Genomic DNA, 17,682 nt, shown 5'->3' on the forward strand with positions numbered 1-17,682 from the left:
AGCAATTGGTTCAAAACAAGTGAAGGACGTTCTGTTCCTTGGTTCACGATTGGAATTCATGTTTTTGACATCCTAAGCTCGGTATTCCATCTCAACTAACCTTTCCACTCTGACATATTGGAGAAAGCAAAACAGACAAAAAAATCTGCTTTTCAATCAATTTGGCTTTCCTAGTTGCTATTATAGGTCCTTGAGTTGATTAGCCAAGAAAACGCCCAACTGACAATCCCCAGCAGTGAGGGTAAAATTCTGTATTTTTGTAATTAAAATTTTTTTTTGCAAAATAAATAAAAACAAAGAACTTTGATCTAATGAATACTTGGAGTGTTTAATGAATTCTATATCATTTTTTGTGGGGAAGGGTGGAAGTTAAAGATGAGACGTTTACTAGAAATAGGTGTCTAAAACAAACTTTCACCCTAAGGGGGGGGGTGCAATTTCTCACCTACAGGGAGTGTTAATTACATAAGAGTCCATTATTTGATAGGTAGTATTTGTTGAATTATTGATAAAATGAAAAAAAAACAACAGTTAAAATAAACTTTGTACAATTCAGTTTTTCAAAATATGAAAACAATTATTTCACACTGAACATTTTGAGAATTTGTTCACTCCTTCATAATTTTCATTTCCTCTTGACAATTTCTCCTCCCTCACTGTAAAATGTGACGGGACATTGAAATGCCTTTCCTGTGCGTTCATCAAATGAGCAAGCAAAGTCAAAAGGTGGTGAATAAAGATGCAAGGAAGCAGCAACATTAGAATGACTTTCATTCTCAACTCTGTGAAGACCAATTTGATCTAGTCAACAAAAAACAAAATACAACAAACTTATCATTTACCAAACAAATCACAAAAACTCTCAACGGTCACCAATTATCAAAATTCTATTGATGTGCACATACCACAAATGTAGGCAACTTCATCTTTCTTAAAATAATTGCACTCTTGAACATTGAGGGACTCTTCTACGTCATTGTTTTGTGGCCATGAGTACAGTGTTTCCTTTAACTGCCCTTCCATGATCTTCATGAAACAGTGGGAATTTGAATGATCATGAATGCCACTAAAAGAAATAAAAACATACGTGTAGCATGCTACAATGTTGACACAAAGAAACCTTTCACAGAATGTAGTTTGCAATCAACAATCACCATAAGGCGAGGGTTTGTTACTTAAGAAAATTCCAACCAAATAACCACAGTTGTTTTTCCGAAAATTATGTCTTCACACATGTGTGACCCACTGGAGCGAGATGTCACCACTTCACTTGCCCTCACACGCCCCCACGTCAAACCCTGCGTCATACGTGCAAGGATAAAAGCTCCGCTGGCGGCTTGCTAAAACATTACTGATTGTTTATTTACTTATTTACTATATATACTGTATAAATGTACTATGTTTTGAGAAATCACCTAGCTTGGCCTTCACTCCAACACAACAAAATCAAATTAAACTTTCCATTTCCTCGGTCGACCAGGTTCCGAGTATACCTTGAAAATGAAACCAAATTTTAACTTTTTGTAAAAAATTCGAAAATCTTCGTTAAACGTAACGGTTCTGTTTCCTTCCCGCCAATTTCGGAAATGCTTTCCTAATCCGTTTCTCACCTATGCGGACTAAAGTGTGCATACTTTTCCCAATCGTCGAAATTGGATTTGTAAGATTCCATCGTCTGCTTTACGGCATCAATATTTACTTTTTCCTTGTCAAAAAGGATGTGTAATTCCTCGATCAGTTCGTCCAATTTCATCGTCCTGAGATTAAATCAGAGAAGCTTTTACGATTTCACAGTTGACAATTGATGCCAGCTTAGGAATTTAGATATTCAACGTAAACAAAGCCATAATGTCGTTTGCATGAATCAAATTGCGATCACAATGTTTGATAATTGATTTGTTTTTGGCACTCGCGTCCCGTTATTTACAACGCAAGATATGTCGCGCGAGAAGCGCGCGTGTGTTGGTCATGACGTCATAGTTATGGCGGCTCTAAACTAGTAATTTAGAAGAATTCAATTCAATCGAAGATTCACTTAATCTTAGCTAGAAAATGTCAACGTTAGAGCAACGTTTGGCCGAGTACGAAACGTTGTTTGCTAATCGTTACACTGAAAATGACAAATGCTATCAAATGCATGTGAATACTCCAGTTATGTCTCCTCCAGTGATAGCAGATTGGAACAACAACAGGTGGGTTTTTGATCTGTTTTGCGTAACATAAATTTGGTAACTCATTCCTCTAGTGAAAATTAAACGATAGCAGAATTTTTTTCACTAATCAATTTCAATTACTTGATTATATAGGAGACAGGATAACCGTGGTCGTGATGGAGGAAGAGGTTGGGATACAAGATATGATAGGAGGGATAATAGGTATACTTTTAGGGGAGTCTAAAAATATACATTTCTGACAAAAAGACATCAATATGATGTCTCTCACAAACCCCCTCCCTCCTACCAAAGAAGTCAGAATACGATAGTGGATAATTGTATGACTTTATCCACTATAAATATTTATCGTTTGCCACTGATTGCATCAATTGCATGTGTGCATTCAATACACTCATAACTGGAAAAAGTTGTTCAAAAAACACAGCACTCAACATCTCTTATCAAATACATTTTTTTGGGGTAATTAACTCATATTTGCTGTCATATTGGCTGTCAAAGTTCTTAGTACTCAGTGTTTATGTGCATATATTTCAAGAGAAAAAAGATGTTTTGTCTGAAAAGCCCCTCCCTCACAGAGGTCATATTGAAATCTTTTTGGCAGAAATGTATATTTGACCCTTCCCTTGGTGAAACAAATATCAACTTACCTCGTGTGTTTCTCAGACTTGTATTTTTTTAATTGTCAATATCTAAAGGTGTTTGAATTTTGTATTATTTGAAAAATTCCTTAGGAATAGTTTTAGAATACCCAAAAAAACTTATTTACCTGCATGCCTGACCTGAACCCCACTCTCATTCCTAATTGTAACATAGCCTGATTGTTTTTGGATGTCCTTGCAGCAGGATATCCTAAAAGCATGCCCATGTCCAACCAAAAAAATGTTTTTTAATTCATTGACCTATACAATACATACATAGCAAAGCCTTGATGACTTACACAAGAACTAAATTTACTAAATTAATGAATTTTGTTATAGCCGAGACAATCATGGTGGTGGAAACCAAGATTATAGAGACCGAGGGCACAGAGATAGTCGTCATGTCGAATACAAGACAAGTAATTACTACGAAATGTATTATTAAAGATAATAGCAATATTTTCTTCGGACAGACACACTATTCATTATGGAGCAATGACTTGAACGATTTTCAAACCCATTTCTTTGGCAATTACATACATAATGCATTATACATTACTAGTTATAATCCCACAAACATATTATCCATCTTATTGATTTTGTTCTTGGAAGTTTGTCATAAATTCTAATAACTGTTCCACTTCATTGATTGTGATTGCATTGTACAGTGATATTCTTAGACCACCGACTGACCTAAAAGTATAGTGATTCACAATGAAGTTGACTTTGCAACTCACTCATTATTAACTGACTTTTTGAAATACCCACATGTATATAATTTTCAAAACTGCTAGACATAATCATGAGAATTTATACCTGTGTCCTTTAACATGCATGAAACCTTGTTCGCCCGCTTCAGTAACAAATTTCTTCTCTAAATCTTCTGTTGGCAATCTCATTACCACATTTACTCTGGAGCATGCTTTGCTTTCCACAATTGATCTAGGATAAAATAATGCCAAGTTTGTGTATTTTGTACTTTTGTATTTACTCAAAAGTACATTGACAAGTAAAATACATACTTGAAAAATCCATTAGAATCGCTGATTTTCTTATACAATGTGGAGGATTTCAATGCAGATCTTTTCGTCATTTCTAAAAGATAGATGATTCCATTGCAGTTAGTTAATTTTTATGATATAAAAAGGTCAAATGTGCAATACATGTAGCTTCACAAAGTCTCACCATTCAAACCACCTTCCTTCAGTATCCACTTTAAAACAAGACCCATAATGTAAACACTGGAAAATGAATAAATCAGCATTTACTATAAAGGTATTAATGTAAAATAGAAGAATAAAAGAACCCATTTTTCATAGGAAGTGTTTCAAAAAGTGATTTGTCAATTATATCTATGCTTGTTAGTTGTAACTTTTATCTGATGTACTCATTCTGCATTGCTTCAGCTTTAAATAATTTGCATCAGTACTTAGTATTACTTTTCATAAGAGAATCCTTTATAACTGATGATGATGATGAGGTAATTTCAGATACCTATATGTTGGAGGAGTGTTGTAGAGGGAATTTGAATCAGCAACCACCTAAAGTTTGTATCAACGTAAAATTTGTAATATAGATACCACCATTGGGTAAATTATAAAAATGAATGTTCTCACTTTATAATTGAAACTTGTTGGACAATATGATAAACTTTTGCCAAGTAAATCTTCTCGAACTGTGGCATTAATAAACTTATTTGTTAAAAGTCTGATCATAAATAAAAGCTTAAAATAAAATACAATGAAACATCAACACTGACTGATAACAACAGTAACTCCAGCACAACCAATGTTCTTTTGAGCACCAGCAAAAATACAACCATACTGTAACAAGAAGAAAAAAACAACCTTATAGTAAAGTTCCCATCTGGGAAAATATTTTAATATTGTTCATGTATGCATGAATAAATTACCCTTACTTTTGAAACATCCACTGGTTTAGTCAAGAAGTTAGATGACATGTCGCAAACTAATGGAACACCATTTGTCTCAGGGATGAAGTTAAATTCCACACCTAGAGGAGATTTAAGATTAGATTAAGATTAGATTAACGGACTCACTGAACAGGAATATGACTAGGATAGGTGCTGCCAACCATCATAACATATTCATATTAACAATATGCTAGGATATGTGACCTTTGACTTTGTCAAGTTCATAACATGTTCATATTAACAATATGCTAGGATATGTGACCTTTTGACTTTTTCAAGTTCATAACATGTTCATATTAACAATATGCTAGGATATGTGACCTTTGACTTTGTCAAGTTCATAACATGTTCATATTAACAATATGCTAGGACATGTGACCTTTACCTTGTACTGTTTCATTATCACAATAATAAACATAAGATGCATCCTTGTCAAAGTTCCACTCTGACACATCCGGAATTCCTGAATAAATACATATTTAATGTAAAGATAGGATGTAATGGTGTATATTAAAAATTGAAGAGATTGACGCACCATTAAATGTCTTAGGTTTGGGAAAAACATAATTGACTTTTCCATGTTTTGCACCCTTTAATTAACAAAAAATAAGCTTATTTTTAAGTCATCAATCAGCACAACCCATTCACTTGGCTATGTTAAAAAAGCACTTGACCAGTAGTGTAGGATTTTTTGAAATGGCAGGCATTCCATGAAATTAATTTTGATTTCTGACGAAAGTCTAGAACCAAGGAGTGATAATGAATGACTTTAAAAAAAATAACAAGTTCATTTCAACTTAAACTATTTAATAGCCTTCCTATATTACTACCTATAACCTAAAAATTTTTGTGAACAATATTCTAAAGCTTCACATAAAGTAGATTTTGCCATACTCTATATTTGACCCTTGTTTCCTGCATTTTCTGAGCATAAACTTTAGCATGTTTCTACTTGTGATTTTCAACATTTGACAATGTCTAAATATCTTTGAAGTATATAGGTTTCAATCCAATGTTCACCTCAACAGCAGCTTTTGATGACCATGTTCCTGTGACCAAATAATCCGCAGAACCTCCCTCTAGGTTCAAAAATTTTGGTTACACCCTTCCACACATAACATTATACATGTTCCATAAAGTGCAGGCACAATTATGCAATACCCTGCCACAAAGACTGCCAACGACAATAAGACTAAAGTACAAAGCATTGGGCTTGCAGGTACTACAAGGTATTCTATAATTGCTCATAAGTGCATCACCAAACCTTTCATCAGATTCATTGGTACAAATGAAAATTGTCCATTCCCACCACCTTGACAGAATAAAATCTTGTAGTTATTTGGCACACCCCTGCGAACAAAAAGTACAATGATTGAAAATGCATGATTTTCTATTGAATATTATAACACTGGTTGAATCTAGAGTAACCATAGATACTTAAGAATATTTTTTAATTATTTGATATAATGATTCAATTTGTGCTAAGATCAAGTAAAGCTTTGTGATTTCTTCTACACTCACAAAATTTTTCTTAAATTATCATTGGTCTCTTGATTAATTGCGCCATATTCCTTTGAGCGATGACTCAATTCTAAATATTGACACAAATCAACAACAAATGGCTCAAATTTTCTAAAATACACAAAATTATATCAATGATCAGTCAATGTTTATAAACAATGTAAAGTTTTACAACAGCATTTACAAAGCTGTTACTTGTGTCACATGATAAGAAATATATGAAACACTGGCTTTCAACAATATATCCAATAAAATATGCTGTAAACTATAGAGTTGCCTTCTCACCCATAACACTGACTCCAGTATTTTCATAATTAAGCATTTCTTTCTGAGCTTGTATAAGTACCTACAATGTTATTTTCATAATAGATACCATTATATCAAGACAATGGGACAAATAGAGTAGGCAATTATTTTAATCCTCACGTATGAAATTGAAAATTATTATTGTCCCTTTTGTACAATTGTATTGTTTTTCTTCTAAAGGAGAAGAGAAATTTTCGCAAAGCAAAATAAATAGAACTGATCCGCTTTATTCAAATTAAGTTGTTTAGCATGCTGAAAATTCGAATCTTGCATCATTGTGAAGATCTCTTAGCGTACCGTCCAAAAGATAGATTTTTTTCTTTTTCAAATCCATTACTTTCTTCCTTCCCTAGTGCTTTTTCACAAGTCTCAAGCAAAGGAAAAATAGACAAAGCCATTTCTTTTTAAAAATTTTGTACCTCCTGTGGAAGTTTAGCCGGTCCTGGTGCAAAATTGATCACTTTTTTCTCGTTGGCTTTGACCATCCTATATAATTTTTTTTCAATATTTTTACTAAATGTTCTCTGAATATTTTTACATAAAAAATATGCTCTATTTGGCAAAGCAGCCAAACAATTTAGCATCTGAAGGTCAAAGAGCTTTTATATTTGTGTGACCAATTTAACCACAATGTGTATTACCATTTTTACTTCCGGTGGTCTTTTCGCTTTTCCTTTCTTTGATTGGTTCTCACGCAACTTCAATGCTTTTACGAAGTCCAAAGTCACTATTTCCCAGAGAATGTTAAATCCCGGGTCGATAACTTGAAATTTGAACCTGAGAAACGCCAAGAGAAATAACTTGGAACTGATATTCAGGGTTAATACTATGTATGATAAAGAAATCTTACTAGTGCATTACTTTGCATGTTTTCCCATGTTAAATTCTCAGGAGCAGAAAAACTTGTGTGTCAGACTATGAAATTTTAAGAATTCACCATTTTTTATCTCCTTTTTTTTGAAACACTCTATGCTGTTAACCCCTCAGTTAATAGACACCCGACTACGATATGAGTTCCGCTCACGGGAGGCGTTCCCGTATGGAAAGTAACAGCTCATTTGGCTGTGGCTCAAAACAGTGCCCACGTACAAATTTTGTTAAAGAATTAATATTAACGATATTTTTCGAAAACGCAACATGTACTAATGTTCGACATTTATGGTCAAATGGTGAAAGTGCCATCCAAGAACCGGTGATAGAAAGATGGCATTTGATTTATAATCATTGATTATGTAATATTTGAATTATAATTATTCTCGTAATTATTTACTATTTGAGAAACATTTTTGACAACTTTTTGATGTGCTACTTTTGACTGTTGTTAAAAAATGTTTTAATTCTTCTGTGATACATATATACATATATGTATATAATAGTTGCCTTCTCTAGCGAATTTAAAAGTAAAAAAATAAAAAAAATTATTAAGTGGTCAAACGTTCGACGAAATTCCGGGTTGAGTGATTGACTCGATTAACAGGGTACTTGAACATTTTGCCCTTTTTATACTTATCAAAAGATTAATCACTCGTTCATTGACAAGCAATGTTTACAAAACTTATATCATTATGAACTATTTTATGCATGAAAAATATCAAATTACGCTTCTTTAACTAGGATGAAGTTGTTTGTCCTAGATTGGTGCTTTTTACTGCCTACTTTAACTTTTAACTTAAAACGCTTTTATTTAGAAACCCCTTGCTGTGTTTCGGAATGAAAGTGCATCATCAACAATCCATTGAACAGGGTGGAAAAAATTTTCAAAATTTTCAAAACCAAATTCGAAGAATTCTTTTTTTATATATAGACGACGCGTCGAGGCTAATTTTTTCCTTTTTGAGTGATTCGACAAAAGTCGGTTGGTTTGCACTGTGCACCAAAAGTTGGCCACAGAAAGGTTGAGTCTAGCGTACGGTAGAAATAAATCACAGCAGCTTTTTTTTCACATTCATAAATCTGAAATGGCCAAGATTCTATTGTACGTTGCATTCTTGCGAAGGTATTTTCAATTTGAATTTCAAATTGCAACTATAATTTGGACTAAGAATAACCTCCACCGCCTAACATGGAATTCTTTCGGGAGTTGATCAAGCATATGAATATTTCGTAGACTAATTATTTTATCATAAAAAGTAACTAGTGATACGCTAATCATACTCTTATATACAGCTATATCGCTTGAAATTTTGATTTTTAAATCTCTACCACGCTAATTTCCGGTTTGCGCACGACCGCTTCCGAAGAAAAAATTTGGGCTCGGTTTAATATATACCGCGATGCATTGCGTATTTCTAGAGCTTGTAACTAAAGCTCGATGTGTGTTCAAACCTACGCCCTGCGAAAACCAAAACTTTGCAATTCTCACTTATAATTTAACAACTGCCTGTTGGCAATCGTAGTAGGAGAACTCGTTGCTCGCATACGAGCGAAAGCGAGGCAAGAAAAGTTTGTTTAAATATCGGTGAAAGCCAACAATCAAATAGAGACGACATATTCTGGTCGACGCGTTTACAGGTTAAAATATGCCTATCGGAGGCTGCTGTGTAAGCGCAGAGGAAAGGGAACAACGTCGAATTAATGATGAAATTGAGCGAATACTACGTAAGGACAAGAAAGATTCAAGAAGAGAGCTAAAGCTTTTGCTGTTAGGTAAAGTTGTCTCGGCTTTCATGTTAGACAACATGTCATATTTTGATTCGTGAAGTATAGATCAATTGTATGTATTATTATGCTTGTATTTTGTGTGGATGCTAATAATAGTTGTCATTTTAAAATCTTCTTTACTTGTAAAACATTTGTTTCATAGTCTTCGAAAACCTTTTCTAGGCACAGGAGAGTCAGGAAAGAGTACTTTTATCAAGCAAATGCGAATTATTCACGGTCAGGGTTACAGCGAAGATGATCGCCGTGGATATATAAAACTTGTATACCAAAATATTTTCATGGCCATTCACAGTTTGACCAGAGCAATGGAAACTTTGAGAATTCCTTTTGCCAATTCGTCAAACGAGGTAGGCGAAATTCCACTGTGAAAGTTGTTTGCGTTTTTATTTCAATTCAAACTAAACATCTCGGCTTTTTGTTTGAATTGTTCAATGATGCTCAATGCTGCGCCCTTCAACATTAATGAATGGATCATTTTCAATTTGTCTAGGATTTAGTGTCGGTGGTTCGAAGTGTCGACCCTGATTCAGTTACATCTTTTAAAAAGGAGTATTATGATGCCATCAAAAGTCTTTGGCAAGATAGTGGCATTCAAGAATGCTATGATAGACGACGGGAATTTCAGTTGAGCGATTCCTGTAAATAGTAAGTCAAACATCATTACCTTGCTTTTTCCATGCAGAATTGTATGCTGTTAAAATAATCAATATATAAGTACGTTGTATTTGTCGATATTTATTTTGTATTGGAGTAAATCTCATCGAAAATTTTGACTTCAAAACGCCGTGATCTTTCGAATGTGATAGATATTTTTAACCGCGATCATGTCACATGAATGATGAACGTACTAGCCAGATGTAAATAGAAATAGCCCTTTCCTTATAATTTTATAAATAGTTCATGTTCTTTCATGTGTGCAGTCTACATTTTCTGCTGTTTGCATACTGTTTGCTTGCTTGGTTGGTTTTTCGTTTGCATGTACTGTATGTATGTATGTTGAACGTTATGATATTTCCTGCAGTTACCTCAGTGATTTGGATCGAATTGCATCATCGAGTTACTTACCTACAGAGCAAGATGTCCTTCGAGCTCGTGCACCGACCACAGGCATAATAGAATATCCCTTTGATTTGGATACAATTATATTTCGGTAAGTAGAGTTTAGCTGGGAATGCTCGTAGTGTATAACCATGAGCAACTTTGATTGCATTCTCATTTGTCATTCCATCAACTTTAATCATCACGATTTCTCACCGTCAATTCTACATTTTCCTAATTTGTTAAAAAGTACATCATGCACAGGAATGCTGCTCATACCTTGCTGGTGAATTTCTGGTATCTTCCCTCGCAAATTTATAGCAAATTTTGACGACGAAAAACTGCTTGCGTCATTTGCGCTCGCGCTCGTGACAACTTCACCGGCCGCCAACGCTTCGCGCTTCGCACCCAGATTAGAATAACTGAATCTGTGAGATTTATTCATCTTAAAAGATCTTATAGTAGCTATCCAAATTACGAATTGCGTGGGCAGAATAGTGTAAATAGTGCCGTGGAAACTACATGCCCACAATATGGTCTATATTGTATGCACAACATGCTCACGAGTTATGTTATGTGTAAATCTCGAGTGAGATGTACCTTGGTATAAAATTTTTGGACTTGCTTTCATTTTCATTTTTTTCCAAGTTTCTATTCGTGATATTTATGCACACAAGAAGCAATTCTTCTCGTGGAGCTATATTGTCAGATCTGTTGTTGCAGATCTGAAAATGATCAGTGATTCAGGGGAGCTTGTCGTGCATCGCACTTGTTATTGTGAATGTCGCTCACGAGAAATCGTTTGAATGCACTTTAGTCGCACCGCAGAATTTGAAAAAATTCATTGTTTTATCTAATGCGTTTGACTTGTATGGCTTTCCATTTCGAACGATGAAAATTTGCATGTAGACCAGCTGCGTGCAATTTAGAGCATTTGAAAAAAAATAGTTTTTTGCCGCTGCCGATCGTATATTGTGTTGACGTGCTGTTTTAGGAGTTATTTTATCTTATTTCGTGACTTGCCAAAGAGAATTTGCTTTTTGTGGTAAGATCAACGCACATTATCATCTGTTACTAATCAATTTTTTTCCCCCCCTCTAACGTGAGGCAAAGGCCGCTAACACCTCAACTACGTCAAAGTTGCCGAAATGACTTCATATTTTTGTTTTGCATCAATATTTTATGACGGAAGAAACCATAAATAGTTTGAATTGGTTTATAAATGCAAACCAAATAATTGATTGCATTGAATATTTCTTGTATTTGTTATCCCATGATGATGAAAGATTGGAAATGTTAACTTCCATATTGACGTAGCTGACGCAGCACAAAATGCAAAGTCGTATATACCTTATGCTTATCGTGCATTATTTTGATGCATTGGTCCAGTCCTCTAGAGAAGAGTAGAACTTTTTTTACTTCCATATTGACGTAGCTGTTGTAGCACAAAATGCAAAGTCGTATAACCTTATGCTTATCGTGCATTATTTTGATGCATTTGTCCAGTCTTCCAGAGAAGACTAGAACTTTTCTTACTTCCATATTGACTTAGCTGTTGTAGCACAAAATGGAAAGTCGTATAACCTTATGCTTATCGTGCATTCTTTTGATGCATTTGTCCAGTCTTCCAGAGAAGACTAGAACTTTTTTTTGCATTTATTAAGAACGTAGCTATCTAGCTGCATCGACATATGAAGCCTGTGAGGATTATAGAGTTTATGTAGATCCTGGAAAGATAACACGTTCTGAAATATTTATAAATATACTTTTGAGATTACTTGGATGGCACCCAAATCTCGTAACGACTTCGAGATCACGATTACGAATATTTGTTATTTTAGTCATAAGTTTGGATGTGCGGTTCACATTATATAGCTATCTTCGGTTATTGTTCTGGTGGTTCGTTTGTTTATTTTTACGTTCCCCTTAAATCGAAACTCGAAAGAAGCACAAAAACTCTTTGTAAGCTTATCATGTGACGATAGTGTTTAGTAGTGGAACACGAGTGTGTTTAGTGTAGTGACAATAGTGCAAGATATATCAATGGTTAGGTCGTACGTGTTCTATTAAATGCACATGATTGTTTTTAATGTGACGTTTAACGCTGTTTTCTTCGCGTGTTTTCATTGAAGAATAGCTATGGTGAATGTTCAAAACAAAAGTATTTTAATTAAGTAGACAGATATTTAGACAAGCACTCATTTCATTACAACAACGTGTGACCTGCATGTGTTTCAGCAGTAATCCCCGAATGTTCCGATAGAGATAATCTTGTGTAATTAGAAAGCTTTACGGTTAATTTTCGTATTAATTCTTTTTGAGAACGCTTTTTTTGACATAACATGTAGTTTCTTGCGCGAAAAACTTCCTTTATAAAAGTTCGATTTTTGCTTATAAACTCTTAACAGTAAACGACCAATACTGAAGTCTTTCTCGTTGAAGAAGGGGGTTCAATATGTCCCTTAGAGCTCCTCAGTATTTTTTTATTAGTCTGGCGCAAAGCGGTCCTTAAGGCGTAATTTGCAATTGAATTTTCTGACGGTCGTATCATTGTAAGAGGGAAATCGCATTTTGAGAAGTCGCATGGAAACACTCGATTTAGTTTACAATTGAATTTTCTGACGGTCGTATCAACGTAAGAGGGAAATGGCATTTTGAAGAAGTCGCATGGAAACACTCGATTTCTCTGTTTTATAATTCTTAAATTTCATGCAGTGTATGGAGCTTTACGATTATCATTGTTTTACGATTAGAATGGTGGACGTTGGTGGACAACGATCCGAAAGACGAAAATGGATCCATTGTTTCGAAAACGTTACTTCCATCATGTTCTTGGTTGCATTAAGTGAATATGACCAGGTGCTTGTGGAATCTGATAGCGAGGTTGGTGTATGATTCTTATCTTGATTCATTCCCTTGACTCCGAATTGTTCAACCTTGAATTTGAAAGTTCATTGCAAAAATCACGTGGAAGTTCTTGAATCTGTTATTTCAATATCAGTCTACGAGAACGGTTCTTTTAATGTCTGGTTACGACATGGTTACGGATTATTTTTTATGTTCATATAGAACCGCATGGAGGAGAGCAAAGCCCTTTTTAGAACTATAATAACATATCCGTGGTTTCAAAATTCTTCTATTATACTGTTTCTCAACAAAAAGGATTTGTTGGAGGAGAAAATCATGTATTCACATTTAGCGGATTATTTTCCAGAATTTGACGGTAAGTGGCTTAGTACATTTTATCACGACTAGCAACTTATATATATTTACTTATTCCGTGAGCTGAAAATCCTGTTCCTGTCAATCATGATCATCAACGTATGGTAAAATAAAATTGTGGAAGTATGGTAGATGGGGATAGTAATTTTTGGAAATATAGTAGACGAGGAAAGTAATTTGTGGCAACTATGGAATATAGGAAAGTAATTCTTGGAAATTTTGGGAGGTAGGGGAAGTAGTTCGTGAATTCTTTAAAAGCAGCTTTTCGGCATCGATGGCGGTTTTTGGCTTTGTAAATATGTATCACGTTTTGAACTTTGCCGGATTCAAGAAGACGATGCCATATTTTCACAATACTTTTTGTATCGAAGAAGAGTGGATGTCCTTTTGCTATTCAAGGTAACTATAATTTTACGAGAACTTTATACAAAACGTTAGGATAGACCAACAATAAATTGCAGTAGATGTTGATCGTCCAGGTTAGTAGAGTCGTTACAAAGACTGTTGTTGTTCATGTTGACTGATTTTTTGACATTCCTCAGCGGTATTCAACACTAACGATCTGTTCTCGGGACTGCACTCACCAGAATGTTGGACATTTCTACATACATTCACCACCAATACTCCTGCGTTTAAACCGTTTACTTAAAACTTACATTGATGGAGAACGTGATGATTACACTTCACCAAATGTATTTACTAGTTTTAACTCTAAGAATTATAAACTTTTATGAATTATTTAGTTTATCCTAAAAAAAAATTTTCATTAAATTTACAGGAAGATCAAGATTGACGACACGAATAAATTTCCTAAATTTGGTTCAGTGGCAGACACCGTCGTTGAGGATTTTGTGTTTCTAGTGATGTTGCCAGTACTATTACCTAGTTTCAGTTTGTTAAACGTTTGTTCTCAGGAACTCCCCGACAATAATTTTGCCTCCATTTTGAATTTTTGAATTAGGAAAGCAATGTACATCACGTATAATTTCTCGAGAAATATGGTACTTTTCATAGTGTCTGTCACTGCACTGTAAATAAATATTCTGGCACTTTAAATTTATATAAATCTAACGTATAGCAATGAATTTCTAAACTTTAATATGAGCAAAACATAATAATTTATGTATGAAAATTAATTTTTAATAGATAACATCGCAATGAAATATTAAACATCATTTTTATAGTGTTTCATTGGTATCGTCGGGTTTGTTCGCATTTCGTTAAGCGATAATTTATGTAGAAATGGATAATGTTTATGGTCGTGGCTAATTTACACAGTAATGGATAATTTGTACAGTAATGGATGATTTGTACAGTAATGGATAATTTGTACAGTAATGGATAATTTGTATAGTTTAGAATAACTTACACAATCGTTCGTTTAGTCTGACGTCATACAACGCTTACTGTTTTTCTTAATATTTTTTTCAGGTCCACAGCAAGATGCTCAAGCCGCGCGCGAATTCATCCTGAGAATGTTTGTGGACTTGAACCCTGATACGGATAAAATAATTTACTCGCATTTCACTTGCGCCACTGACACGGAGAACATTCGCTTCGTATTTGCTGCCGTAAAGGACACAATACTGCAGTTGAACTTGAAGGAATACAATTTGGTTTGATTTGTTTGCACGTACAGTAAACATCTAAAATCATTTGCATCCGCTAGCTTGCTCGTTCCTGCCAAGACTTGATGTAATAGGAACAAAACTATACCACGCAGAACTATGCTAAAAGATAAAATCCTGTCTTGGGGGGGGGGAGGCTGGGGTGGAACTCTCTGAGAATTTTTCATCATAGGCGACTATATTTCGCAACGAATTCCCTTATGGGTACTTTTGTGGCAGGGTATTTTTTCTTTGTATGAAGAATTCAACTGCAGAGATCGTAAACAAATTATATCTGCAATGTGCCGTATTGTCGTCGGGCAAAGTGACCTTGTTTTGCTTTCTGATATTATCAATGAATCAATTCTACATTCGTTTATAATGAAAAACTAGTTAGTACATGCGAAATTCAATGGATTTTTGTGTATTGTATAATATAGTTGTGAGAATACCACCGCATTGGTTGACTAGAAGTTTTTTTTTACTGTAACCATAAAGTAGTACAGGCTAGGTTTTGAAATGTGAAAAGGGTTCATACACAATGGTGTGTCGAAGGCCTTGTTTTTTTTTATTCAGTAAGTTTTTCGTCGACATTTGATAATCGTTCTGTGCTACATTGTCTGTTAATTTTGAATTTTCACTTTATAACTCGTATCATTAATGTGTTGTTTTTTGTTATGCAAAAGATATACAACACTCAATTATTAAAGAATTAGTAAATTTACAAGTACAATACTTCGCTACATTTTAACAACGTTTATTACGACTACCTGTTCGAAAGCACATGATGATAATAAGTGATTAATTTACGATCTTTGCAGTATAATGTTACTTGGCTTATGTAGCGAGATGTTTTAGGAAAGAGGACGATATTTTATGAATTTTAGAAAACCTCTTTGATTGCATCTCGTCCCTGTATTTCAGTTAAAAACGATTGTATCCATAACAAAAAGCGTAGGTATAAACTAAAATTGTCCTAACTTATGCGTGTAATAGTGTATAATATTAATATTTGTCATTCTCAGTCATTTAGTTATGTTTCTCGTTGGGGGATGGGGGGTTACAATGGTTCATTTCAGTTATGTAATAGCAATATTTTACGAGAGTTGAACATTCGTTTTATTGCTATTCTCAATTTGTACTGAGGACTGAAGTGGAATGGTAGAATGTTCCACGAAACGTACGATAAGAAACATACCACAAAGTATTTTCTGCTTTGAAGTTGTAAAGCGCAAATAATCATTTTTGACTCGACTGTGCATTAAATATAGCACTGAGAACCACTGTTCTTTTTTAATCTTTATGGGTATTGGCTTCCACTGGTTTATTTTACTGGTTCGTTCTCTTGTCGTAGGAAGATAATGGAAAATGTATACCTAACGAAAATGTTCTTGATTGTTAATATACGATTGATTGATACATATACAGGCTTGTAGAATGTGAACAATTTTGATTGAATTATGTCTAAATACAGGAAAACCAAGAGATGCTGCTGCTGCTCGAAACTTCGTGCTGGAGATGTTCGTTAACTTGAATCCGGATCCTGAAAACCCATCTACTCACATTTCACGTGCGCGACAGACACGAAAAACATCAATTTGTCTTCGCTGCGGTTAGAGACAGCATTCTTCAGCAACACTTGAAAGACTACAATCTTGTGTAAAGAATAAAATGTACACTTTTTAATGATCGAGGTATAGTCTGTAGTGTAGTTTAACGTTTGAACCCCAGAGAGTTTATCAATTTGAAAAAGGTGTTTTCCCACCTGGCTCATATATGGTGCCAATCCAACGAATATGAAATTAACACTCCGATTTCTTTGTCTGCAAAGCAGGCAATGTTCACTCTTTGGATTGCAAATGGTTAATTATTAGACTCTTCACAACTTGAAGTAGTCTATTCCCCGTCTTATCTTGAAACATTTCTAAAATGGTCGAAAGCGTGGATTGTGAACTGGAGTATTTTCGTTGTGTAAGGCGTAAATCTTACAAATACATGTCTATGTTTATTTTGGTTGAAATGGTATACCATGCAATAAGATGGTTGAGTGTGTAAATTAATAAAAATAAATGTAAGAAAATATTAATGTGGTAGAAATTGAAATAAATGTATAAGTTATTGAACTGAATTTCTTTCAAGCTTCTTTTTTGAAATGAACTGCCTTTCGCACTCGATTTTTTGTACTTCAAATGTCACTGGAAACGACGAATCTTGTAAATGACAAATGTTGTCTCTTATGAAACAGCAACTTTTTGAAATGTCGTTCATGTCGTCTCTATTAAATTTCAATATTCTAGGGTGGAGGTGTAATCTTGGTCGTATAATTACCGTCAAAACCCAACAATTAACCTAGATGGACATAAAGTTAGACATGAAGATAGACACAAAGGTCGATATAAAAGTAGACATAAAGGTAAACATGAATGTAGACATAAAGTTAGACATAAAGGTAGAAATTAAGGTAGGCATAAAGGTAGACAGAAAGGTTGACAAAAAGGTAAACATGAAGGTAGACATAAAGGTAGATATAAAGATAGACATGAAGGTAGACATAAAGGTACACATTAAGATAGACAAAAAGG

General features: G+C 34.4%; 4 protein-coding genes across 7 annotated transcripts; 2 read left to right on the top strand and 2 right to left on the bottom strand.

Moving 5' to 3' along the window:
- Positions 1 to 531: 531 nt before the first annotated feature.
- Positions 532 to 2,840, bottom strand: LOC124450988 (cysteine dioxygenase type 1-like). The gene is made up of 5 exons (XM_047001635.1): positions 2,822 to 2,840; positions 1,611 to 1,757; positions 1,416 to 1,493; positions 906 to 1,066; positions 532 to 801 (listed from the first exon to the last, which is right to left on the bottom strand). The coding sequence occupies exons 2-5, from the start codon at positions 1,751 to 1,753 to the stop codon at positions 626 to 628; spliced, it is 558 nt and encodes a 185-aa protein (XP_046857591.1). The 5' UTR covers positions 1,754 to 1,757; positions 2,822 to 2,840; the 3' UTR covers positions 532 to 625.
- On the top strand, positions 1,962 to 3,457 carry LOC124450991 (RNA guanine-N7 methyltransferase activating subunit-like). Its single transcript, XM_047001637.1, has 3 exons — positions 1,962 to 2,192; positions 2,307 to 2,375; positions 3,152 to 3,457. The coding sequence occupies exons 1-3, from the start codon at positions 2,053 to 2,055 to the stop codon at positions 3,255 to 3,257; spliced, it is 315 nt and encodes a 104-aa protein (XP_046857593.1). The 5' UTR covers positions 1,962 to 2,052; the 3' UTR covers positions 3,258 to 3,457.
- LOC124450983 (phosphoserine aminotransferase-like) lies at positions 3,313 to 10,681 on the bottom strand. Of its 3 annotated transcripts, XM_047001629.1 has the most exons (17): positions 10,299 to 10,383; positions 7,214 to 7,349; positions 6,992 to 7,058; positions 6,552 to 6,612; positions 6,267 to 6,336; positions 6,010 to 6,095; positions 5,766 to 5,824; positions 5,281 to 5,335; positions 5,131 to 5,208; positions 4,731 to 4,825; positions 4,572 to 4,635; positions 4,429 to 4,487; positions 4,307 to 4,353; positions 3,998 to 4,053; positions 3,835 to 3,907; positions 3,629 to 3,754; positions 3,313 to 3,505 (listed from the first exon to the last, which is right to left on the bottom strand). In XM_047001629.1, exons 3-17 carry the CDS (start codon positions 7,055 to 7,057, stop codon positions 3,403 to 3,405), a joined length of 1,098 nt encoding a protein of 365 aa, XP_046857585.1. In that variant the 5' UTR covers position 7,058; positions 7,214 to 7,349; positions 10,299 to 10,383; the 3' UTR covers positions 3,313 to 3,402. The 3 variants fall into 3 exon arrangements, with proteins under 3 accessions (XP_046857585.1, XP_046857584.1, XP_046857582.1); XM_047001628.1 differs by lacking the exon at positions 10,299 to 10,383 and adding an exon at positions 10,551 to 10,681 and having other exon boundaries at positions 6,992 to 7,349; XM_047001626.1 differs by having other exon boundaries at positions 6,992 to 7,349.
- On the top strand, positions 8,833 to 17,223 carry LOC124450984 (guanine nucleotide-binding protein G(q) subunit alpha-like). 2 transcript variants are annotated; one of them, XM_047001631.1, is made up of 7 exons: positions 8,833 to 9,218; positions 9,396 to 9,580; positions 9,724 to 9,878; positions 10,255 to 10,383; positions 13,025 to 13,154; positions 13,341 to 13,494; positions 16,575 to 17,223. In XM_047001631.1, the coding sequence occupies exons 1-7, from the start codon at positions 9,092 to 9,094 to the stop codon at positions 16,715 to 16,717; spliced, it is 1,023 nt and encodes a 340-aa protein (XP_046857587.1). In that variant the 5' UTR covers positions 8,833 to 9,091; the 3' UTR covers positions 16,718 to 17,223. The 2 variants fall into 2 exon arrangements, with proteins under 2 accessions (XP_046857587.1, XP_046857586.1); XM_047001630.1 differs by lacking the exon at positions 16,575 to 17,223 and adding an exon at positions 14,925 to 16,128 and having other exon boundaries at positions 8,835 to 9,218.
- Positions 17,224 to 17,682: the final 459 nt, after the last annotated feature.

This window comes from Xenia sp. Carnegie-2017, unplaced genomic scaffold, assembly GCF_021976095.1.
Source record: "Xenia sp. Carnegie-2017 unplaced genomic scaffold, XeniaSp_v1 HiC_scaffold_24, whole genome shotgun sequence".
Taxonomy (NCBI): Eukaryota; Metazoa; Cnidaria; class Anthozoa; order Malacalcyonacea; family Xeniidae; genus Xenia; species Xenia sp. Carnegie-2017.

What these genes read in the sequence shown, in the direction of transcription:
- LOC124450984 (XM_047001630.1), top strand. Translation starts at nt 9,092, where the DNA reads ATGCCTATCGGAGGCTGCTGTGTAAGCGCAGAGGAAAGGGAACAACGT. An exon ending in TTGAGCGATTCCTGTAAATA is followed by an intron (nt 9,879 to 10,254) that starts GTAAGTCAAACA and finishes TATTTCCTGCAG; the next exon opens with TTACCTCAGTGATTTGGATC. An exon ending in TTGGATACAATTATATTTCG is followed by an intron (nt 10,384 to 13,024) that starts GTAAGTAGAGTT and finishes TTTTACGATTAG; the next exon opens with AATGGTGGACGTTGGTGGAC.
- LOC124450991 (XM_047001637.1), top strand. Translation starts at nt 2,053, where the DNA reads ATGTCAACGTTAGAGCAACGTTTGGCCGAGTACGAAACGTTGTTTGCT. An exon ending in GCAGATTGGAACAACAACAG is followed by an intron (nt 2,193 to 2,306) that starts GTGGGTTTTTGA and finishes TTGATTATATAG; the next exon opens with GAGACAGGATAACCGTGGTC. An exon ending in TATGATAGGAGGGATAATAG is followed by an intron (nt 2,376 to 3,151) that starts GTATACTTTTAG and finishes ATTTTGTTATAG; the next exon opens with CCGAGACAATCATGGTGGTG.
- LOC124450983 (XM_047001628.1), bottom strand. Translation starts at nt 7,156, where the DNA reads ATGCTAAATTGTTTGGCTGCTTTGCCAAATAGAGCATATTTTTTATGT. An exon ending in CAAACCTAAGACATTTAATG is followed by an intron (nt 5,209 to 5,280) that starts GTGCGTCAATCT and finishes GTATTTATTCAG; the next exon opens with GAATTCCGGATGTGTCAGAG. An exon ending in TGATAATGAAACAGTACAAG is followed by an intron (nt 4,826 to 5,130) that starts GTAAAGGTCACA and finishes AATCTCCTCTAG; the next exon opens with GTGTGGAATTTAACTTCATC.
- LOC124450988 (XM_047001635.1), bottom strand. Translation starts at nt 1,753, where the DNA reads ATGAAATTGGACGAACTGATCGAGGAATTACACATCCTTTTTGACAAG. An exon ending in GCACACTTTAGTCCGCATAG is followed by an intron (nt 1,494 to 1,610) that starts GTGAGAAACGGA and finishes TTCATTTTCAAG; the next exon opens with GTATACTCGGAACCTGGTCG. An exon ending in TGAAGTTGCCTACATTTGTG is followed by an intron (nt 802 to 905) that starts GTATGTGCACAT and finishes TTTGTTGACTAG; the next exon opens with ATCAAATTGGTCTTCACAGA.